Genomic DNA, 25,477 nt, shown 5'->3' with positions numbered 1-25,477 from the left:
TCTCTCTCTCTCCTTTGCTCTCTCTCTCTCCTTTGCTCTCTCTCTCTCCTTCGCTCTCTCTCTCTCCTTCGCTCTCTCTCTCTCCTTCGCTCTCTCTCTCTCCTTCGCTCTCTCTCTCTCCTTCGCTCTCTCTCTCTCCTTCGCTCTCTCTCTCTCCTTCGCTCTCTCTCTCTCCTTCGCTCTCTCTCTCTCCTTCGCTCTCTTTCGCTCTTTCACTCTTTCGCTCTTTCACTCTTTCACTCTCTCCCTCGCTCTTTCACTCTCTCCCTCGCTCTTTCACTCTCTCCCTCGCTCTTTCTCTTGCTTTCACTCTTGCTCTCTTGCTTTCACTCTTGCTTTCACTCTTGCTCTCTTGCTTTCACTCTTGCTCTCTTGCTTTCACTCTTGCTCTCTTGCTTTCACTCTTGCTCTCTTGCTTTCACTCTTGCTCTCTTGCTTTCACTCTTGCTTTCACTCTTGCTCTCTTGCTTTCGCTCTTGCTCTCTTGCTTTCGCTCTTGCTCTCTTGCTTTCGCTCTTGCTCTCTTGCTTTCGCTCTTGCTCTCTTGCTTTCGCTCTTGCTCTCTTGCTTTCGCTCTTGCTCTCTTGCTTTCGCTCTTGCTCTCTTGCTTTCACTCTTGCTCTCTTGCTCTTTCTCTTGCTTTCACTCTTTCACTCTTTCACTCTTGCTCTCTTGCTCTTTCTCTTGCTTTCACTCTTTCACTCTTTCACTCTTGCTCTCTTGCTCTTTCTCTTGCTTTCACTCTTTCACTCTTTCACTCTTGCTCTCTTGCTCTTTCTCTTGCTTTCACTCTTTCACTCTTTCACTCTTGCTCTCTTGCTCTTTCTTTGCTTTCACTCTTTCACTCTTGCTCTCTTGCTCTTTCTCTGCTTTCACTCTTTCACTCTTGCTCTCTTGCTCTTTCTCTTGCTTTCACTCTTTCACTCTTGCTCTCTTGCTCTTTCTCTTGCTTTCACTCTTTCACTCTTGCTCTCTTGCTCTTTCTCTTGCTTTCACTCTTTCACTCTTGCTCTCTTGCTCTTTCTCTTGCTTTCACTCTTTCACTCTTGCTCTCTTGCTCTTTCTCTTGCTTTCACTCTTGCTCTCTTGCTCTTTCTCTTGCTTTCACTCTTGCTCTCTTGCTCTTTCTCTTGCTTTCACTCTTGCTCTCTTGCTCTGTATCCTTGTCTTAACATGTAATGATTGTAAATGAGCATCACCATCATACAAGTAATGTTCTTCATTTCCAGCCTTCCTTGAAGAGACATTACCTTACTTGGAAACAAGTGAGGGTTGGCAACAGGCCAGGCTTCTGGCCATAGAAAATTTGGTTAAGTTTGCTTCCCATCCAAGTGATTTTAGGTTCAGCACCTTGGGCAAGTGTCTTACTACTATAGCCCTAGACCAACAAAACTGTTTTAAGTAGATTTGGTTGACAGAAACTGAAAGAAGTTCACATGTACTTTATGTATTGGAAATTGCTCAGCTACAGGCAGTGACATGGCTTTTATTTCCCTTCTCAATCAATTATTTGATTACTTTGAACATTTTTGTGGGATTAAAATATCACTTAGCTAAAATTAAACAGTGTTTGCAACAGCTGTAAAGCAATTTGATATATTCGTTTTATCCCATCCTAGCACGGAAAAACCAAACACATATACGGGTGTTACAAACATTCATGTTTACTAATCTTGTTGACACAGACTTCTGTTTTCCTCTTGTTTAGTTTCTTCTCACTGCATGGTATTGTAAGTTAGTGTCAGGGACCAATGCCTTGAGAAAGAGAGTTCTCTTACCTTGTCTTGATAGTGTTTGCATACTGTGGGAAAACGTGGTCAACATGTATACAATATTTCTTGTGAAACGTTTGGCCATCGTTCAAAGTATAGAAAATTGAGCTACATTATCCATTGCATCAGTACAGTTAGATAGCTGCTATTTCTAGCCCTTTGTGCCCATAGGGGGAATTCCTTTTTTGGTTGGATATGTTAGAATGTCGGACCCTTTAAGATCCAGCGTTCATACTATTCAAGCACTGTGCTTGAATAGTATGAACGCGGGACCTTAAAGGGTCCCAGATTCTAACATACTAGCTACTATATGGAAAATCTATATCAGCTGTTACTCTTAAACAGTTGAGACTATATTTCACAATTTATAATAAACATATATCAATATGTTGGTTTGCATGCTGTGGGCTCAAAAAAAGTGTCCAAGAATTTAACATGTTTCACACATCAGTGGAGGGATAGAATGTAAAAATCGCAAATTCAATCAACTTCAGTTTTACTATATGCTGGTATTTATTATATATCTATTTACCAAATATTGCAGATTAGTATTTACTATATATATATATTATTGGCATTATGCTGTGCTTGAGAAGACCCACCAAGCCAAGTCAAAAAAGTAGTCATGGCAGAGGTACTAGTATCGGGCAAATGGCATCCTGGCTGGTGGCATGTAAATGCACCCATGATACTGAGTGGTTGGCATTGGGAAGGGTATCCAGCCGTAGAAATCACACCAAATCAGACTAGTCTGGTACAGCCTTCCAGCTTGCCAGTCCTGTTCAAACCATCCAACCCATGCCAGCATGGAATGATGATAGGTGTCTACTGTATATTTACTATGGAGTAATGGTATACCAGTGTTTGCTATGTAGTTATTGTATTTTAGCATGTATTATATCTATTGTATATCATTTACTGTGTTTGTATAAATGTAGGTATTGTGTATTGGTGTTAGCATGCAGTTACTGTATGTCGGTGTTTCGCAATGTTTTTGTGCACGTATATTAATTATATATTAGATTTTACTATATGTGCTGCTTTCTTTTTTAGTTAGATGTTGTCATTGAAACCAATTCTGCAGTCATCAAAGTGCTTGAGACTGTACAAAAAAAATTATCCAGGATGAGTCCTGAAGAAGCGGCTAAGTTTAGGTTAGACAACTGTTTAGGTGGAACATCTGAAGTTTTACACAGAAAAGCCATTCATCGGTGAGTATTGATTTGCAGAAGTTATTAGATTGATAGTCTTTTGATTGGTATTGACCTGTTTAGACAATTCGTTTTTTAAATGATTCCCTTTCATATCTTCCATCAGGTTATATGGAGATAAGGCCCCTGATATAATTGATGGTTTAAAGAAAAATCCCTGTGTGGCTGTTCCATTGGTTCTAAGAAGGTGAGATACTGTGCCATTTATTTATTTAGATTGTTGTTTCTGCTCTTAGTGTTTTTATACTTCAGTTGATTGATGTTCATTATTATTTCAGGTTAAAAGCAAAGGAAGAAGAATGGCGGGAAAATCAGAAACAGTTTAATAAACTGTGGCGTGAGCAGAATGAAAAATTCTATTTAAAATCTTTAGATCATATGGGCATCAACTTTAAGCAAAATGACGTGAAGGCAATTCGATCGAAAGCTCTACTTAATGAAATAGAAACTCTTTATGATGAGGTTAGTTATTTTGATTATCTTTGGCCATTACACATCTTGGTAATTAAAAATCATTTCTTTTTCTTTGGTACGTGATGATGATGATGATTGCAGTGGTAATTGTTTGTCTTTATATTTTGTAGCAAGCAGAACAATCGGAACGTAAAGATAACTTCACCCCTGGGCCTCACATTTCCTTTGTATACAAAGACAGGTCAACAATTGATGATGCTACATCTCTTATAGTACATCACATGAAACGCCAAGCAAGTAAGTAATACTAAGATACTCTACACATGCCAATCTGTTTTATTTGTTAATTGATTAGTTCCAAGTTAGGTCTCTGGTCAAAGGTATTCCAGCCTTGACTTAGCCAATTATTTTACAAATACCTTTGAATACATTGTCAATTATGTCTCTCCTATTTAAAAGACAGGAGGGTATGTCAAGTCATTTCCTGACTTGGCAGTTTGGAGGTTCTTGCAGTTCTACTTATTAGCTCTGTGGGCACCTTATCACATTTAATGTACTTGCAGCAGTTTGTATTTATGTCATAGTGGTTGGCTTCTGGGATAATCTTCAAAAATTGTTTTTATCCCTTAAAAAACAAACATTGAGTTGATCAAAGTTTTACTTAAAATTAGATACTTTTTTTCTTTGTCCTCCTTTAGCGAGTGCTTATTAGAGGGAAGACTATTTACTCACTAAATTCTTGCAAATGTTTTTGTATTGTATACTAGCTGTATTGTGTGTATTTCAATGGTCATAGTGGAAGAAAACATCAGCTGATCCTTTTGCTGAAATTACATATGGAAAATATTTTAGTGTAACATCTTTGACCCCATGGTGATTTGTGTTGAATTGTTGGGTATTAGGTTACCATGTTTTTAACCTTTTGGAAAACAACCTTCTGCTGGTTCTCATTTAAAGTGTTCGTATATGAATTAACCCAACTACCATCAAAATCATATTAAGAACCTTATTTAAATGAGCTGTGCATTTCATTAGAATCTGTTGTCCTTTTTTTCCATACTGGTCTGAATCAGTGTTTCACTCATTACACATTCATCTTGAAATAAATGTCCTCTCCAACAAGACTAAAGAGTTGGTTTTATTCATTCTTTGCTTTTGGCATAGCTTATCAGCACCTGCTTTATAATAAATACATTGTTTAACCTTTGTCTACCAGCACTAGAGAATCTTCTATGACATGCTGTCAACCATTTCTTCCTTTGGCATAGGTTTTACTCTAAAGACTTGGAGTATTTTTGTCTCGTCTTGTCTGGAGGTTTCTCCAACAAGGTTTGTCTCCTTTACATCCTACATCACTTCCATCCGTTCCTTTCCTTTTCCTTATTCATCAACCACTTCAGTTTAAAATAGGATCATAAAAAGGGTTAAGATGTTTATACTTCTACTTTCCTGTAATTTTATCTGTCACTTACTTAAAATTAAGATATTCTACGACTCTTTTATTTCGATTCAGGTATTTCCAAAGATGACAAGCAGCGAATCAAGCAATTGCTGTATCACTTCATTCCAGACTTGTTTTTCCTGCCTCGAGGTGAACTGAGTGATGATGAACAAGATAAAGATGATGGTAAGATTACTTCGGCGGTTTTACTTCAGCCAGTGTTAATGTAGTTTATACACATACATACATACATACATTAGTGGAATTTTATATTTGACAAATGTCAGGCATCACAGCAGAGGTGCCCTTATTGTTGATCCCCATTTGGAAGAGGTAAAGGAGTTTCTTTGCTGTGACTCTTCATATCTACCAATACTTCCCCAGAGTACAAGGATGAAATAGAGTGAGATACAAACTTAGTCCATGCTGTCCTCTAGAAACTGATAAGGTCACTCAGTTTGCTAAAGTTAGTAGCCAACCCTGCTATCTTAAATAGAAAAGACACATTGGATAATATAGTCTTTAGCATACTATGGCTAGTGTGTTTGATCATAGACTTAAGATTGATCACCATGTTGCTTATTAGTGATTAGTCTCTACACAAAATCCATATTCCAGACTGATGTGCAAGACTTTTATCAAGTAAATTTGGTCTGTTCTCTCTCTCTCTCCTATATAGGAAGAACAGTTTGCTTCATTGACTCAGTCTATCTGTGCTGTCTTCATGTAGGAAGCCCTCCAGGAGACTTTAATGTGTCTTGCCATTAATGTGGTAAACAACTGAAGACATGGTTGTCATAAGGTCATCAAGACAGACTTGACATTGGTCACTTGGTCTAAAATATCTTAAGTGTCCTCAGAGATAATGTAGACTAATTTGAATTAGTAGATGAGGATAGGCAACTATTGAGGTACAGCTTCAACTGAAGGTATCATCATGGCTTGTAATGATATAAGTAAAATATGGATTGTGTGTAGTTTATTTAGCTTACTATCACCACAATTATTTAGTCCCAGGTTAAAGCAGCAAGCTGGCAGAATTTTTACAGCACAGGGCAAAATGCTTAGCACTTTGTCATTATGTTCTTAGTTCAAATTCTGCCAGAGTTGATAAATGTACCAGTTGAACACTGGGGCCAATGTAATTGACTTATCCCTCTCATGAAGTTACTGGCCTTCTGCCAAAATTTGAAATCAATATTTAGTCCTGGGTTAGGTCTATGGTCAGAGGTTGTTCCAGCCTTGGCTTAGCCAATTATTTTCCAAGTATCTTGGATTCCATTGTTGATTATATTTTTACTGTTTAAAAGACACTAGGGTAGAACTTGAAGGAATTTAGCTGCTTTTTCTTTCTAATCAAATGACTTCACAGAGGCACTCATTGATTCATTATGCTGCCTAGTGATCATAATGGGTCCATTTGGCTCTGTGTAACTGAGGTTGGAAGAGGGAGGTCTCGTCTTTTTAACCCCTTGTAACTATCACACAAACATTACTTTCTGCCATTGGTATTACAATGATGTATGGACATGTATTTACCAATGAAATGGTTAAATTAAATGTTACTCTTGTAATTCACATATTGAATGTTTAAATTATACTGCTCTTGAAATTGGATATATAATCTACTTTATACTAGATTTTGTATAGTCGTAATTAAGTGGCTTTTGTGTCACTCCTTCTCTGATCTAAAGCGTTTTTTGAGCATGTTTGTTGCTTTTGTTAATTGTATTAATTGTATTGCACTTTGTTCTGGCAGACATGGATGTAGATGATGTTGACAAACCTGAGAAAGATGGTGGTGGCAGCAGTAGCAGCAATGTCTTAACATCTTCCACTAATAACAACCATAATTCAGAAGTGAATTCTGAAAAAGATAAAAAATGTATAGAAGTGACTCTTGAAAAGCCATTATTAAATGGAAACTATGATGCTATCCCACAAGTTGAAGATGTAAGTTTACAAGTTGTGTGTGTGAGATGAGATATTAATGTTTTTTTTATGTTGAGTTAAAACAATTTTACATTAAACTGAAAGATTACTCAATACTTTTTGTGAAGTATATATTCTTTAACAAGAATAGTATTTGCAGTGACTTGGAAGTTTTGACTTACTTAGCCTTTCGTCATCTGAGGAGGTGAAGTAGGCTGAAACTACGAAGTCACTGTTAATAAGAGCAGTGTATTATAGAAGAGCCATTTCAGCCATTTAATACAAGGTGTTAATATTTATATCATGAGATGTTGAATTATTCATCGCACAGCTGCAGCCTGATCACTGACCACTTTGCTTCAATTGTTTAATAGTAGAATGATACTGATATAATGTTGTAAAGAAGCTAAAGAAAAAAAAATTATATGGAAACCAAGGGTAACTAATGATGATTCACAAATGACTGAGATCATGAGGTTAAAAGCAATCGCCATGAATACAGCAAATCCATAATTTTCTAAGCTCAACACACTCAGAAGCAAGAAAAATAAAATCAAGGCCTTTTAAAAACTGGTTAACAGACTTAGTAATAGTTGCAGTGGAACTGTACACAACCCTCTTCACAGGTCTACTTTGATAGTTTTGATATCTCATGAAACAAATGTTAAGTGACTTGAGTAGTTTTGTATGTTATTAAATAGACAGGATGACTCTTCCATGATGTACTGGTTTGATTCAACTCAAGGTCTCTGATCAAGTCAACTGCTGGCCAAATGCAACACTGGATGATATCAGCAAAAGGAAAATATATATCAGGGATGGCTCCAGATAGATTAAATGAAAATATTTAATTTTAAGCTAAGTGAAGTCATGGCCAGTGTTGGTGACCTGTGAAAGGCACCATGTCACTGACATATAAGACATCCAGTACTATCTATGGAGTGGTTGGTGTTAAAAATGGCATCCAGCCATGTCTCTGGTTTACCAGCTCCAGTCAAACCATCTAATGGAAAATAGATGCTAAATGATGATGAAAGCAGTATAATTGAAGGTTACATATTGCATTTATGGACCCTCTTTCTCATAAAAATGAAACATTAAAATCAATTTGCATTCATACTTTAAGCATGCACTGCATGGCTTATATATACGAGATAATTTTAATGTTAATATTTGGAGGTGAGGTATTTTGTGTATCTGTGTGCATAGTAATTGAATAGTTAGGGTGTTGCCTTTCAAACACTCCTTCTCTTTACACTATCCTATATTAAAGAATACATTGCTTTGTTTTACAGTGTTTAACCTCAGTTGAAATGATCTCTTTTTCCTTTAAGAAGAAAGTCACCAGCTGCTACTAAAAGCAATTCTTGTCAATGTTTGGATTTGAATGTTCCTGCTTGTCTGATAAAATAGATATGAAAGCTAATTATATATGACACTAGATCAAAAACAGTTTTTTTCTAAAATGGAGATCTGAGTCTGTAAAATGGTATCCCTTTTCTATTGGTCCTTATCTGCAGTCATTAGTTCTTGATAATTAAACTTCAACTGTGGTTGGGAACTATAAGGAGATAAGATAAATTTAGGTTTTAACAACTTCCCTTGTGTTACAAATTGCTGTGTTGAGTGGAGGTGGGTATGGAAGAAATGTCAGGGGTTTAAAGTAGTGATGTAAAGGGTTTCTCTATCCTTTTTTGCTTTTTTTTTTTTTTTTTTTTTACACCCTTCTATCTATTAGCCACATGTGTGTGTAAACAGTCAGTATTACTGTGAAGATTGTGTGGGTTTAATTGGAGTTAATGGGGAACTATTTGAAATTGGGTTATATAATAGGAAGTTTTTTTTTTTTTTTACTCCTTCAGACCCAGGAATTCCATCTCTCTCTAATATAAAATCCCCTATGTACTTTCTCAATTACAATTCAATCTAGCAGTATTAGTTTCAAGTCTTTTTACATACTTTCCAATAAGATATTTTTCTCAAGTGATTATCATGAACATAGATATGCTGAAGTAATCTCTCAGCAGTGCCAGAGGAAAAAGATAATTTAAAAATAAAGAAAATGTGTACATATTTTAATCATATTCTCTATTGTCCATGTGCATAGTTTTACATTTTATGTGTGTTTGTGTGTATATTATTTATTTGAAACTGGTGAAACACTTCATTCTTTAAAATATCTGTTGGAACATACATAAGTTAGAAATTCTGAATAACAATAATGTGAATCTTTCTTTTGGGCCATATATAAACTGTATATTGAAAACATTCCCTTTTTTGCTTTTTCACACGCATGTGTGTGATACATGCTATGTGAGCAAAATAGTGACAATGTTGCTGTCATTTATAAAGGTCCTGTAACTTGTGATTTCATGAAGAGCAGCAAAATAAAAATGCCCTACTTGAAAAATGTAGGTTGATGCCAGGAAGGGCATCTGGCCATAGAATACAACCTCAGTGCCCCCTCGAGTAATGTGTGTGTTTAAAACTTACATGTTAGGTCCAGTGTTGTTTGATTTTGTTGCTTTGCATAAACACCTCCAGTGGCTAATTATGCCTTATTTTTCTCTCTTCAGCAAGACTTGTATTCCTTGTTTTTTGTCAACAACAATTGGTACCTCTTCTTCCGGCTTCACCAATTATTATGTGATCGGTTGTGCCAAATCTACACTCAAGCTGTGAAAATTGCAGAGGAAGAAGCTGATGCAAAGAAGAAGGGTCGCAAGGAATCTACAGCCATAGCCCTCCGTCTCCGAGCTCAAAGTAAGCATTTGTCTATTTCCAGGAAATTATTCGCATTATTACTGTTATTTGAGGCAGTGTATCCTCTCTAAAGTCAATGAGGTAGTGTCCTATAGCAGACACTCCTTTAAGATAGGGGCCATATTGGATAAACCTTACTGGCTGGTTGATTGTGTTGAGTTGGTGATGGAAGCTACATATGTAAATAAGAGAGATGACTGGGGCTTTATTTGACGCGAGACTTTTGGCAGTGTTGCATGGCAGACTTTAACATTATGGTTAGCAAGTATGTGTAGGGTTTGGATCAAGCCCAAGGTTGTGGTAGGTTGACAGAAACTGTAGAAGCTAGGGTGGATGGATTAGACATGCAACTCAAAAGGTGCACAGTTTATTGCACACAGTCACTGATTCTACCCGAGTTACATTAAGCTTACAGGTATCATTGGAATATTCAGCAACATACATGCTAATTCAATGAATAAGCAGAAGCCTGATGCAGTCCTGCAGCTCATCAGATCTTGTTGGAGCTCACAGCAATAGATTTACTTTATATATAATCATTGAAATTTATTGAAGCTGAAAAGGCTAAATTGGAATTAATGAGAAAATATTTGAAATTGGGTTATTGTAATAGGAAGTTTTTTCACTCCTTCAGACCCAGGAATTCCATCTCTCTAATATAATCAGACAGCCATAATAGTTGGTAATGTGAAATAATGTTTGTGAACTCTTTACAGTTGAAGTAAAACACTATTTTACTCTTTGAGTGCTATTTTCTCCACCTTATTTTGCACCTATGTGTTTGTTTTTACGAGTTGAAGGTATGGTCAAGATTTAGCTTTTTCACAATCATTGTTCTAGGTTCAGTTCCACTGTACAGCACTTTAGGTAAGTTATTTCAACAATGATCTTGGGTCAACTGGAGTTTTTGGAGTAAAATGGATCAACAGAAACTGAAAGCCCTGTAGATACATCATGCTTGTAATTCAAGGGGCCCCAGCCTTGTCATACACTGTCACTCTAAATTTGAGATTATTTCCATCTTTACTGAGCCCACTGCAAGAAATGACCAGCACAAAAAAAAATTGTTATATTTGCAAAATATTTTGTTACTTTAAATTTTATTTTTATCTAGATGTAATAGAGCCAGATGAATATTACCCGTACTTTTTGGAAATGGTGAAGAATTTGCTGGATGGTAACCTGGAGTCTAGTCATTACGAGGACCAACTGAGAGAGATGTTTGGGATTCATGCCTATGTTGCCTTTACAATGGACAAGCTGGTGCAAAATTTGGTCAGACAGGTACAATATTATTTGTTTAGAAATGTTTTCTTTTTTTTAAGAGTAACCATTACAAGCTCTGTAAAGCTTATTCACCTCTCTTTAAAATGAAACCTACTTGATAGCTTTAATTAAATTTAGCATTTTGTATGTTGTATTAATGAGTTACTACAACTAATTATTCAACTTAATTCTTTTATTGTTATAATGTGTAGCTTTGGGTTAACCCTGACCAAGTAGATTTTTGATTAAAGGTATTCCCAAAGACAGCAAGCTGGCAGTGTAAATGAAGAGAAAAATTGGGTTGAAGAGATATCAGATGTAGCATGCAAAAGAGAAGACTGTGCTGGTATTGTCATGTGATGCATATAGATGAGAACAGCTGCGTAAAGTGCCGATCTCTAATTGTGGTGAGACCCATGTGGAATGGTAGACCCAAGAAGATATGAGACAAAGTGGTGGGAAAGCATCTTCAGATGCTAGGCCTCACTGATAACAAGGGATCAAGACTTATGGCTTGAGAAGCTAAGCCAAATCCTAGCCATCTATACATACAGACATGTTCCTTTGTCAGCCAAAAGGTCTTTGCCTTGTGGGGCCCACAGGTGCTGGTGCCATACAGAGAAGCACTTGTGCCAGTATCACATACAATAGCACCCACTCCAGTGCCACATTGGAATGCACCCAGTACACACTATAAAATGGCTAGTGTTAGGAAGGTCATCTGGCTGTAGAAACCATGTGAATGCAGACAATTGGAGCCCAGCCAGCTTGTGTCAAACCATCTAATCGATGCTAGCATGGAAAGTGGATGTTAAATGATGATAGGATGGAATACTTAGTGGCATCATTTCATCTGTCTTTGTGTTCTGAGTTCAAATTCCACTAAGTCAGCTTTACTTTTCATCCTTTCAAGGTCAGTGAAATAAGTGTCAGTTGAACATTGGTGTTGATGTAACCAACTAGCCAGATCCAGTTTAAAACATTGTACTTATAATGCAAAGGATTAAAGACATTCTTAATGTGGTCATCTTTTTTGAAAAATATAACAACCCATGCTTGCATGGAAAGCGGATGTTAAACGATGATTGATAAGGCACATTATATCAATGTTTCTTTCATTGAAAATGGTAGTTTGTGATACAAGCAGTTTTTTGGCTACTATTTATAGTAGGTCAAGTAATAGCGATACCTAATTGGAATGAGCTGCCCTAAGGCAGGTTTGTCTACTTGGCTTGTTTTGCAGCCTAGTTTGAACTGTTTCCATCTCCACCCCTGTGTAAGCCAAAGGGGTATTGACAATGTATTAATGTTATTAATACAGTAACACAAGTTTATAAGATATATTACTACCATAATCTTCCATTAATCATGTACACTATACTAAATCTGAGATTCTCTTGATTTTGTTTTACTAATGGAGTCTTATCACTGCTCCATTAGTTCAGCCTGCTACCAACACTGCTTTGAATCAAATACTCGGGGTTCGATAAATATAGTTTTTAATGTTTGCTTTTCCATCCTTGCATGGGTTGGAGAGAACTCATTGCCCTTTCTGTCAGTGGCATTTATGACTATCACTCAGTGTCAAAACTAGGAAACACACACCCACTCACTACATTACATGGAAAACTGCTAGCAAAAGAAATATTAAGATTATAAATCTGAAAAAGTACAGGACAAGTTGTTACATCTGGTAAAGTACAGAACAAGAAATTTTTTACTTAAAATATTGCAGCTAAGGATAAAATTTCAAATAAAATATTTAGATTTAGAAAATATTAGATTTTATTAAAACCAAAAGTTTAATTCTAGTGTCACTATTTTAACAAAAATGATGGTTCCTATTTTTAATTATGTTACTTTGTAAATTAAAATCAAATTTTTAATATTCAAACTTTATCCTTAACTGCAATATTTTAAGTAAAAAAATTTCTTGTTCTGTACTTTACCAGATGTATAACTTATTCTGAACTTTTCCAGATTTAAAATCTTAAGGATATTATTTCTCTTTGCTTGCATTTTTCCATGTAATCCATGTTTTTTTCAGGCTATGCTATTATGCTAATGAATGTGTCAATTAGGTGTTGTTGATAATTTTTTTGCTTACCTCAGTGATGCCGGTGACATATTAAAAGTCCCCTAGAACTATATTCATAAAGTATAGAACTATATTATCATCCTCAAATTTGAGAATCAAACACTCATAACTTTTTTCTTTTAAAACTTCATTGCATGAGATTGATACCATGAAATTCTTCGAATTGAGCTCTATCATTTAAACTTGATTAAAATATAGTTTGTTTTTAAAATAAGAGTTAATTATACTTAAATCCAACTTTTTGCCTTATATTTTTTTTTTGTGATATTTTACCTCACAATTTTATCAATGCAAATTTTTGTTGCATGGGACCAAAACTATGAAATTCTTCACACTTCTATCATTGAATCTAAGATAAATATATTTATCGCGGATTTTAACAACGAAAATATTTTGACAAATTAAACTTAAATGTTGAAGTGAATCGAACAGCTTTTGTGTGTTTCGTAAATGGCTTATAAACACCTTCCACGCTGCAATTGTTTTCGTTTCAGCACACGATCTCAGATCAAATTACTTGCTATGCGAGTACATCTCCGTAAATATATTTTGCTTTTAAAAAAAAAAAAAGTTATTTAGGTGTAAACTTTTTTCTATTGGACCAAATCTCAATTTTTTTATGCCAAAATGTAGCTAGGGGCCAGTCCTCTTCAAAAATGGGAAGTTTTCCATTTGGTTAAGAACTGAATTAGCAATAAGCTCTGAAGGATGCTGTGTGTGAGTAAATTGCAGCCTTAAGAATATTCAACTACTACTGTAGTTGAATGATACACGTATGATTGGTTTCTTTCAGTTTGTCTACCAAATCTACTTGCATGGCTTTCAGTTGCCTGAGGTTATAGTAAACATTTGCTCAAGGTTCCATATGGTTTGGAACCAAATTTCATAGCCACATATGCATAGCTGGATTATTATAGCAACTCATCCTCACTTTTCCAAAATGAACTTTGACATTTAAATTCCATGCAATTCTTTAATCCTCAGAGAACTGCTTCTGTACTCGCTGTTCTCCAACCTGCTTTTTTTGTTTGTTTGTATTATGTCTGTTGGTGGGGACATTTAAAGTCAATGTAACTTGCCAATCCTTGAAAAGAACTGTGTACATTTAGTTTTACTATTTGCCCACTACATACTTTTATCTGTTTTTCTAATTTTTCTGTTTTTCTTTTCTTCTCCTCTTTGGCCGTCTTTTACAGCTTGCCCATTTCACTAGTGATGACACCTGTTCACACATCTATAGAATCTACCATGAAGAGGCAAAGAATAATGCTGTTGGTGGCCGAGTTGCCACTAGTCATCAGAGAATTCAAGCTGAAAGTCTGTATCAGAAACGGGTAGAAAGTCTGCTTAGTGATGAGAACTGCTTTAAGATAATGATTGTGAGTGGCAGATTTTGCTGGATTTTTTTCTTTCTTTTCCTGTTCACTGTAAATTGACTTTTTGCATGTTACTGTGACATAAGATTTGAGGGTTTTGATCTGATGGATGGACATAATAAAAAAAAAATGCACAATGTTTTTTGTCCTACTGCCTCATTAATATTTGAATGATGTAAAATGTTCATAAGGTAATGGTGCTTCCGTATGTTTACCTCTTGTTTCATAGAGCAGACAGAATTTAGAGCAATAGGAGTAGGGAAGGACTCCTTGGGACTGGAGGAGTGTGATGGGGGTGTGTGTTGGATGAATTATGTGGAGTTACTATGGTTGCTGTTTAAATTACTCTGTTGTTGGTTAATGCGTGTCAGGGAAGAAGTATGTTAAAAGCTTTGTAAGGTGTATTCCAGATAAAGAAATGTATTCCAAACCACCACTTAAGTTATTTTAATAAATTTGCTATTTTCAAAATTGAAACACATGCAGTCTATTTCAATAGAAATATGGTAACAGTTTTAAGTACAGGCTTCTTTTCATGAAAATAAGTTTGAAATTATACAAGGAAACTACTTTTACCAGAAAAGAATATATTTTGTTCTCACTCAGATCAACCCTGATCAGAAGTATTCTGGCCATGACTATTCTTTTTAGTTTACTCTAGATTTTCTGTATCTAGAACATTGTTCAATGTGTCCTGTGTTTTTTTTTTTTTTTTTTTTTTTTTTCTAAAGATATGGTCATCTGGATGCTATTTCATGCATATTGAGTGATTGCATTGACCAGACATGGGCAGTCTTTCTTGTGAAGCAGACTGCACTACTTAAAAAAAAAATTGTGGATTTTTGAGTAGGCATGCTTTTCAAAAAGTCCTACAGTTTGCTCATGGCTGGCATGTAATAGTTTGGCTTTGCAAGGAGTGTTGAATTTCTCCTTGTGAACATAAATTACAATAAATGACTAATCTGCTGTTGTTGTTTGTTACCATTGTAGTTTAAGAGAGATTATCGGCTTACCATTGAGCTTCTGGATACAGAACAGCATGAGCAATCTGATGATGGCACTGAGGATCCAACCAGTGCAACTAAGTGGGCTAACTATATTGAGAGTTACACGGCAGACTCTGCCCTGCCCATTGATGTTCAGGAGAGCCTCACAAAAAAGGCGGTCTTTCTCCCGAGGTAAAGTACATTCGACCAACTGGTTTTATTTTTCTCTTTGGACTGTATGCAAACGTTTTCTTTCTTTTTTGTATTATGTACACTTTGGATGCACATGTAAATATGTTTGTATATAATGTGTGCACATATGTATATAAATATCTTTGTATTACAAATGTGCACATGCATATATACATACATTTTTATGTGCATAAACACCTATACACATTGCAATGAGAAGATATAAGTCTGTAATCATGCTGCACTATTGTTTTAGCTCATTCTTTTGCTTCTTCTTTCCCACCCTCTTCTTGTTGCCATTTCTAGATATTTGCTATGCTGTAGTATTTTTTCTTATTTTTGTTTTGTTACAAACTCCCACCCACTGCTTTGGTGCTGTGTTTCAGCTGCATTTACATAACTGGTTTTTTTATATACACCAACTAATTGCTGCCTTTTTGGTTTGGGGTTTTTTGTTTATTGTAAAGGTGGGAATGTTTTTTTTTTTCTTTTTTTTTTTTACCCATTCCCATTGCTTCTCTTCAACTCACTGTCCCATTCATTAACGAACAACATTTCTCTGATTTTATGACTTTCGTAATCTTTAATCCTTCTTTTCTCACTTGCATATCTAACAAATCTGCCTTTCCACTCCTGTTGGGTTATAATTCTCAGGAACATAGTGTCATTGTCAAAATAACTTAAGCTAAGTCAGTTTTTGTTAGGCTTTTTGTTTTATTTTTTCTCAAATCTTTCTGTATAGATTACAAAAAAAAGGCTAATATTGAACTGTAGGGATTTATTTAGAGTTAAATTTAAAAAAAGAAAAGTTTGAGGTGGGGCTGGGGACTTTGATTTTTGTTGATGAACTTGTATGACTTATGGAACAAAGGTTGTCTGTTCTAGGTCTTTGGATATTTAGTTCCTGGATTCACCCTGATTGAGCAGACTTACAAGTAAAGGCATTTCTACCACAACAACATTGCATTTTTTTTATTTAGGAACTGTGTATCTAGAACTCATTCATCCAGTGGCCTTTCTATTTTCTGTTTAAGACAGTAGGGTGTGATTTGGTTGCCATTTTCCAGGTTGGGTGACCACAAAGAGACTTCCGCATTGGCTTAAGGTGTTTTGCTTGCTTTACATTGTCTCACTTGACTTCACCTTTGACAGATGGGTTCCAGGGAGGGTCTGGATATTGAGAAAATTGCCTGTGGAAAACTAACACCTTGTCATCGTCACTTTAACATCCACTTTCCCATGCTTGCATGAGTCGGCAAGAATTCATTAAATCAGATTTCCTGTGGCAGGATATGTTTGCATTGAAATGGACACTGCTTGTATAACAGTGGCACTTGTTTATAACTATTACTTGATCCCAAGACATGAACACACACATGCACACACGACAGGTTTCTTACAGTTTCTACCTACCAGTTACACTCACTAAGATGCAATTGGCCCTGGGCTGTGGAAGACACTTGCCCAAGGTGCCATGCGGTGGTACTGAATCTGAAACTGTGTGGTTGTGAAGCAAATGCTTTAGCTTCACAGCCATGCCTGTGCTTTTTGCCTGTATAAAGATTAAATCCTATTCAGGCCCTGGATTTGTAGAAACTTTAGATCCAAAATAGGATTATCCCTGTTATTTTGGCATGTACATAGTGATAGTAGTGTCTAACCAATCTGAAAAGTATTTCTGAGAGACTGTGCAACCTGCTAGAAAAAGCAATTTTATGTCCTTGTTCTGTTAATGGAAGGATGCATTTGACAATTTTCTTTTGTGCTTATAAGGCTGGCAAACAGTCTTTGTGGGCCTTCAATATTAAACATGTTTCATGGAATTGTTGTGGCCCAGTACAAAGTAGGATTCCTGTTATTTTCTTTGGTGGGTGTTTTCTTCTTCTCTCCTGAACAAGACTATCTTATAAGTACAGACAAGTCTGGTGCTACCTTTACTTGGGTGATGAGCACAAAGAAATTGCTGTTGGGCATTTTGTCCTAATGCTTTAACAGTTACATCAATACATTTCCTTGGATGGATACTTTATTATATCGACTCCTTGAATAAAAGACTTAAACATGGAGTCATAAATATTTTTTTAAAAAACGGAGAGATCTTAGCTGGACTCTCTTAAACCATAAGTCTGCTCTGTCAAGACTAAACATGAGCACCTTTGCAACTGACTACAATGGACTCTTCCCATTTTTGATAAAATTAATTTGTCTAAGTTTTTAACATTATCTCCAGTTTTAGACAGCTTGTGTTTTTATGTTACTTTTTAACTTCCTGTCAATCAGGTTGCCATAAAGTGATATAAGTTGAGGTGCTTGTCTATTAAATTTGTGGCGTGTGTGTGTGTGTGTGTGTGTATATTACACTCACTGAAATATTGTGTGACAATGCAAGTGTTATAATAGGTGGGGTTTTTTAAACTTAATTTTGAAATAAGCTTTTATTTTGGTGTGAAATGTTGGGTGGCCATCACAGTTGAGTATGTTGTTGCTGTTGACTGACATGTTTGACACCTGCCACTCGATCTTTTTTCTAGCTGAAAGCCCAAAAAGAAAACAATGAAAATATTTTTAATCCTGTTTACTAGGATGAATGGGGGGGAGGTTAAGTAAAACTGCAAAAAAAAAAAATGTGACTTAAGTTCATCTAAAGACAGTCTTCGACATCACAAGTGTTAACATCTTTCAAGTTTTGGCACAAGGCCATTATTTTGGGGGTGGGGGATTAGTCATCTTCCTGTACTCAGCTGGTCCTTTTTATAACTACTCTGAAACAGTTGAACTTCGCAGCATTTGAACTCAGAACGTAGAGAGCCAGAGGAAATGCCTCGTAACATTTTGGCTGATGCATTATCAATTCTGCCAACTCGCTGCCTAAAATTTTCAGGGTGGGGTCTAGTCAATTACATCAACCCCAGTGTTCAACTGGTACTTACTTTGACCCTGAAAGGATGAAAGGCAAAGTTGACCTTGGTGGTATTTCAATTCAGAACATAAACCCCCAATCTACTGCAGTGAAGATTCTTCCAGCTCACTATATTAACAAAACTACTCATCATAATCCTATATCCATACAACAAGGGAACTTTTATGTCCAAATGTTGTTGATTTCTCTACCACATTTCAATGAGGGACCACGTGTATAATGAACACTTTTTATTTCAGCACTGAAATAAAGGAAATTTAATAAATTTTGAAAACGAGGGGATTTAATAAAATAACTTAATCCTTTAGCATTCAGATTACTTTGTCAAATGCCATGCTTATTTATTAACATTGTTTTGAGTTGATCATGGCTTTGAGATTTCAGTGATGTGATTATTATTTATATTTAGAATATTATAGGGTAGGTGTGACAGGCTGAATCTGGCTGGTTTGAAAATAAAACGGGTAGACTATCTGAGCTGGATATGACCAGTTTAAATACTAAAGAGTTACATGAAAGGGTCTTGTGTAAAATTATAGTGGGCAGTTTAAATATGAAACCACTGTAGGGTACTTTAGGCAAGTATTTTCTACCGTAGCATCGGGTTGACAAGTATTGTGAGAGTGCAATTTGATAAACAAAAGCAGGAGAAGAAATGTCCTGTAAATAAATACCCTACTGTATTTCTGATCTATCTTCCCCTGTACCGATGTCTACTTTGCATTTCATATCTTACAAATGTAATATCAGACCACTAGGTTTGATAGACTAAAATAAACCATTGAAGGTAGTGTTCCAGCATGACTATAGTCCATTGGTAGCAGCCAGTAAAAGACTAGCTCAATATCTCAACACAGTTTACTATCACAGTACTGGAAGTGGAACCAAAATGCTTAAAACTCTTTCTTCAGATATTCGTGATATAATACAAAATAACATAGGTGTTTGAGCTGTTTATTGTGTTCTTTTTGGTTTCAACTTTTGTGTTTATCGTATTGGGGTTTTTAGTTGTATTTTAAGTTGATTTAAAACATCTTTTGCAATGAGAAGGAACTTTTGGGCTCCGTTGTATTTACACCTATTGTGAAATGGAAAAGCATCTCTCTCAATAACTCTTTTGCAAATACAAACTGTATGTATTGTATAGCCATAGGTGTGGCTGTGTGGTACGGAGTTTGCTTCCCAACTACATTCCATATTCAGCCCCACTATGTGGCACCTTGGGCAGGTGTCTTCTACTACAACCCTGGCCTTATAGGTGAACTTGGTAGATGAAAACTAAAAGCTCATCATGTGTGCACGCACACACACACATATAATCGTTAGTTTGATAAAAACACACCAATGGAATGTCATGTTTGAAAAAAAAAAAAAAAAAAAAAACGTACTGAGATCGATTTGTTCAACTGAATCTTTGAAGGCGGTTCCCCAGCATAGCCACAGTCCAATGACTGAAAACAGTAAAAGATTTTGTGTGTGTGTGTGTGTGTGTGTATAAATATAAAAACCATGCCAAATCAGACTGGGGCCTGGTCAAACCATCCAACCTATGCCAGCATGGGCAAAAGGATGTTAAATGATATGATCCCACTGCTTGCCATCTTGGGCAAATATTTCCCACTATATAGCCTTGGGCCAATCAGTGTCTTGTGGGTAAATTTGGTACATGGTAACTAGAAGCTTGTTCTGTGTATGTGGGTTTCCCTTGCTGCTTGATAACTAGTATCAGTTTGCTCCCCTCCCCCATAACATCTTTATCTTGAAGTTTGACTGGAGGTGGGGGTGGTATTTCTTTATTAGTCCCTGATGTCTCGTTAGGTACACTTCCTAAATACATTAGTCCTGACCATTCCAAATTTCACAATTCCATTTTTCAAAATTATTGTACATTTCCACTAGTTTGTTTTGGAAATGGGGTTGTGGGAGTGTGAATTGTTAAACTAATGCATTTAAGGACATTCTTTCCAGACAAGACATCAAAGAAATAAGAGGAAACTCAAGGAAAATTCCTCTTAATGTGAGACCATACTTGGACACAGTTGTTTGACCCCCCCCCCATATTTTCCCACATTTGCATCGACTACAAGAATATATTATCAAGGCATTGTTTTACAGCCAGACGCTCTTTCTGTTGCAGGCCCTTACCTGATTTTCAAGTATAGTGTCTCATTCTAAGTGGCTGTGAAGGTGTAAAGTGATTGGAGAATTTGTTGACAAGAACTGGCAACAGAACCACCTATATGTTGCGATTTCTGTAGAAGTAATACGTGTGCATTAAAACGATAACACAATGGTCTTTCAATTTTCATCTACCAAATCCACTCTGAAGGTTTTGATCAGCCCAAAGCTACAATTAAAAGCACTTGCCTTCAAGTTGCCCTGCAGTGCAAGTGAACCCAAAACCACATAACTGGAAGGCACTCTTTAACCACATGGCCATAGTTGCACCTTGTGTTTCTAATCATGGTGAATCACATACATGCAGTGGTAGTTGAGTGTGTAGACACTCAGCACCACTTCTGGTCTACATGTGACTTCCTCTTTAGTGGTACATTTGTGGCTGAACCTTCAATTATTAGCTGATATACTGGAATATTTTTTAACCCAACCAATTTCCTTCTAATAAGTGATGTGGAAATCAAGTGTTACTAGTTATGGTGTGCAGTGCATATGTAGGGGAGAATTAAAATAAACACAAAATAGATCATTTCTTCTTGTGCGTTTCACCATTGCAGTTTGAAACTCAGCATTGGGTGTTCCAAGTGTATTTGGATGCCCTAACTGTAAGGGATTATCATCAGGGGAACACTTTATCGCAATAGTGTTCCATTGCTGTTAAGGTATCCAAGTGTGCTTGGAACACCTGATGCTGTGTACCAAACAGTGAAATGTAATCTAGTTGAATTCATTTCTAAATAGTTTCTGTAAGCCAGAATCTTGGACTTGTAGCAGTTTTGTTTGTCAAATATTTTATAAAGTTTGAACATTTAATTTCTTCATATTTGTTCAATAAATTGACTTTATCTGCTAGCTATAGTAACTGTTAACTTAATTCTAATGCAGGTTCTATAGTTTCTATCATCTATTCTCCTGTTCTCTCTCTCTCACACACACACACACACTGCAGTGTCCCCTCATTAATAATACTGAAAATTTTCCATGCCATTTCCTCTCCCTTCTTCCAACTTCTGGGAGGAGGGTCCGACTTTTTTTTTTTTTTTTTTTTTTTTTTTTTTCTACTTTGGTTGGGGGAGGAGCTGATATTTTTCATCTGTTGACTTTACAAGTAGGCCTGACCGAATTGCTTCTCTGACCATCTGACTGAATAAGATACTCTGTTATTAATAATTATCGTTAATGACTCTACAACAGCTCCGCTCGTTTGACTTGTCACTTGTAAGGACGACTGGCTTGACTCTACTGCCTTGCTTTCCCATGAGCAATGGTGACTGACCTACTGTCGATAAGTGGTTGGATTTATTAGCTTCAGCCACCCAACGGTCATGAAACTTTGCAGACAGCCTCTTTTACTGCCAGTTAGCCATTCCTTGTTGATCCAGTTTTACTGAAAACTTATTTCCCCTTCACAGGAACCTGAGACTTCGTAATTTACTGAAGGATTCCCTCGGAAAAGACTGTGATCGTGACAGTGGCGCTGCCTATCATAAGCAGTTACATAATGACATGGACATTATCGACAACACTGAATGCAAGTTCAATGTGAACTCATTTAAAATGGTTTATGTGGTGAACAGCGAGAGTTATTTGTACAAAAAGCTCTCGTTGAAACATGCAAGGGAGGTAAGTCACTTTTTTTTTCTGTCATCTATAAACTTTTTACATAAAAAAATAACAATGGCACGTTTCTGTGTAAGAAAGACGAGCTGTTTCCTTAAATATAGTTCGGTTATCTTATTTTGACCTACTTTAAAACAAGTTCCAAAATTCATACTATTTTTTTTAGCATAGGAACCATTTCCTAAATTTCCCCATTTTAATTACTGCCACACTCATCACAAATTTATTACTTAGCTTCCATACTTTATTGTTCCCCTTTTTCCACACATTTTTTTTTCTAATAAAGCAAATTTTTTTTTACAAGTGTCAATCCTTACCAATAATTATCTCTAGACTGATCCAATGAAACTCAAGACCTGGAGTCGACGTTTCCTTAATTTTTTTTTTTTTTTTTGTGTTTATCCTGTTTGAGGATTATTGTGTTTTCATCATCTCATTAAGCGAGGTTTATTAGTCTAATGCTTGTTTTGGGGTCACTTCATTAAGTTTCTCTTGATACATATATAAGATTTTCAAATAACTGAACTTTGTACATAACCTACCATTTGTAATTTTTCCCCTATGCCAGGCAGAACAAACTTAATTACCATTAAACTTTCAATCCTTGATCTCTCTAATCTTGACCAGTCACACATTCTCTTCTCTATTACTAACAAATACTTGTTTCTTCTCTGCACTGTCACTGTTCCCTGTTTGCTTTTTAAAAAAAGAAATGAGAATTGTTGTAATATTATACGAATGTCTTCTGAGGGTTCATTAAATCGATTGCCTAGACTCTCCCCAAAATGTTTGACTTTGTGCCAATGGGATAAATTATCATTTTATATATATATACTCCTCTTAAGTCAATAAGTACTTACGATGAATATATTATTCTTAATTTATGATAGTTGGCCTTGTCTGATCAAAATAAATCAATATTGAATACATGAAACATTTAGGCCTTTTGCCAAACTTTTCAGACACTTTAATAACTTAACAAGTTTTATTTATTTGTGTGTGTGTATACATATATATCCATCCTTTTTCTGTCTTCTAATTTCATTGTCTTAGACAATTGAATTAAAGTATCTTAAGGAAAAATTACAAGATTATTCTCTGGCGGGGATTTTTCCCCTTAGTATTAACAAAAATACATTCTATTTTCTTTCATTAATAATACAAAACAATTGGGCGATTTGGATTTTTTTTTTTTTTTTTTTTTTTTTTTGTCACTATGGAAGGGATATATGTTTAGCTTGTCTCAAATTCAAGCATGCACCTGCCATTCCCAGTAATTGCAGTGGTTCTTAGTTGAATTCTTTCTCTTGTCTTTCTTTTTTTTTTTTTTTTTCATAATACCTGCTATTTGCATGCCAGGGTTCTTTGTTTCCCCCCAACTCTCCACTCTACATTTTGTCTATATGGCTGCCTAACACATTGAGCATTCTTAACAAATTTCTACATTTTTTTTCTCTTAGAAATAAACAGCTTATATTGAAGCATGTTTTTTTGTATGTTCCCCTTGTGTTGACTTTTCTGTTTCTCTGTGATTGCTGGTTGCTATGCATTATTATAACCATACATTCTAATTACTATTAATTATATTTGAAATGATTGAGCGGTACTTACTACTGCTTGGTGACTTGTTCAGAAATAATTTAACTTTTTGTTTTGTATTTTTTTTTTCAGTCCCACAAAAGAGTGTCGTTAAGGCTACACAAAAAGTTTGACAAGTGGGTTAACGATTGGCGTAAAGATCACGTGACAAATGACCAGGAGTTGGCTTGTATGCAGTGGATGACGGGTAAAACGGAGGGCATTCGGCCATCGAAGACAACTATTGAGAAAATATTTCCGGACTGTGCCCCTTATTATTGCTACAATAAGTACAAGGTGGAATTTTCTGACCATCCACAGAGACCATCCCATGCCGACTGAGGTTGAGTGAGTGAGTGAATGGCTCAAGTGAGTGAGACTGAATCACATCAGATTGATTGTGTTGAATGTGTTTGTGTGATAGTTTGGATTGTTTGTTTTTCTTTTTTATTTCTTTGTATTTTTTTTTTAATGAGTGAAGGAGAGACAGATGTGAATGTGGGTGGGTGGATGCGCTTGCGTGCGTGTGTGTGTGTGTGTGTGAGTGACTACTATCACTACTACTTGTATTATTACCACCACAACCACCACCACTATACTATTACTACTACTACTACTACAACCACCTAGCTCAGTTGTCTAGTCACTGAGCTCATCAGAACTGCTCTTGCGCTACCGTACCCACATGAGGCAACTCTGCCTGTGTATGTTAGCTGCTGCTGCCAAGAATGTCGACACCATGGCTAATCTTTTGATCAGACTTGCTGCATTCAAGGCTGTTGTATAAAGAAAGTAAGAAGAAAAAAACAATCACCAGCCATGTTTGTTAATTTTTTTCTTTTTTTTTTTTTCTTGGGAGCTAGAATTGAAACCCTGCCCTCAGTCATCAAACTCAACATTGTAGACCATATTTTGTTCTCAGAATAAATCACAGATGTCTCCAAGCAACGTTATCCTGTTGTTTTAGATGTCAGCTTCAATCCAAAATGAATTAGCTTTTTTATTTTGTCTTCATCTTTGCCTGTTCTTTTTAATAATCTTTCATTCCATAAACTGAAGGCCTGAGATTTTTAGTGGAGCAATGGGTTAATCAGTTACATCAACTTCAATGCTCAATTGCTACACGTTTTATCAACCCACAAACATAAACAATGAAGTCAACCTTTGTGGCATTTGAACAATACTGTTAGACATTTTATTAGACACTGTAATGATTCTGCCAACCTACCACCTTTCCTCTCTTGTTAATGATTTAAATTATTGTATACAGTGCTGAGATGCACTTATAACTCGTCAGAAAATGTTTAAAAGAGGTGGGGAGAAAGCCGTCATAAGTGAAGTGATGTAAAGAAAGACAGCAATGAGAGCCACAAATACACACAGTACACAGAAAAAGACAAAGGTGAATAGTAAAAGGACCCTAAAGAAGAAAGGGTGCACATCAGGGGTAGTGTCAATGAATATCAGGAAGCCTGGAATTTTTTAAGGCAAAATTTATACCAACCATTACACATTCGGTAAATAACACTGAAGTCCACTTGTTTTGTGTTTGAAGTATGCATCAATGTAACTGTCATCTTTTGAAATTGTTTATTGCTATGCAACCACGTAAGTGTTGACCCTTTTGATGCCAACCCAACTGAGACGACTACTGATTCTATGTACAAACTTCCTGTTTGAAAGTGATTTAACCCTTTAGTGTTCAGATTACTCTGTTAAATGTAATGCTT

At 36.0% G+C, this 25,477-nt stretch overlaps 1 protein-coding gene across 6 annotated transcripts in view; it reads left to right on the top strand.

Annotated features, from left to right (window-relative positions):
• The window catches only part of LOC115219634 (paired amphipathic helix protein Sin3a), a 193,601-nt gene extending 168,867 nt beyond the window's left edge, over positions 1 to 24,734 (top strand). For 4 of the 6 annotated variants that reach the window (XM_029789790.2, XM_029789788.2, XM_029789789.1 and 1 more), the window contains exons 15-26: positions 2,826 to 2,983; positions 3,090 to 3,170; positions 3,262 to 3,445; positions 3,568 to 3,694; positions 4,911 to 5,024; positions 6,598 to 6,791; positions 9,347 to 9,533; positions 10,648 to 10,817; positions 14,094 to 14,276; positions 15,264 to 15,451; positions 21,962 to 22,172; positions 23,841 to 24,734. In XM_029789790.2, coding sequence (XP_029645650.1) covers positions 2,826 to 2,983; positions 3,090 to 3,170; positions 3,262 to 3,445; positions 3,568 to 3,694; positions 4,911 to 5,024; positions 6,598 to 6,791; positions 9,347 to 9,533; positions 10,648 to 10,817; positions 14,094 to 14,276; positions 15,264 to 15,451; positions 21,962 to 22,172; positions 23,841 to 24,089 — 2,046 coding nt within the window. In that variant the 3' untranslated portion in view covers positions 24,090 to 24,734. The remainder of the gene's footprint in view (positions 1 to 2,825; positions 2,984 to 3,089; positions 3,171 to 3,261; positions 3,446 to 3,567; positions 3,695 to 4,910; positions 5,025 to 6,597; positions 6,792 to 9,346; positions 9,534 to 10,647; positions 10,818 to 14,093; positions 14,277 to 15,263; positions 15,452 to 21,961; positions 22,173 to 23,840) is intronic. The other 2 variants (XM_036509704.1, XM_029789791.2) reach the window with 2 other exon arrangements.
• The last annotated feature ends 743 nt before the right edge of the window (positions 24,735 to 25,477 follow it).

This window comes from Octopus sinensis, linkage group LG15 (genome assembly GCF_006345805.1).
Source record: "Octopus sinensis linkage group LG15, ASM634580v1, whole genome shotgun sequence".
NCBI lineage: Eukaryota > Metazoa > Mollusca > Cephalopoda > Octopoda > Octopodidae > Octopus > Octopus sinensis.
The sequence above is the reverse complement of the archived record's forward strand: the minus strand, read 5'-3'. Positions and strand labels throughout refer to the sequence as shown.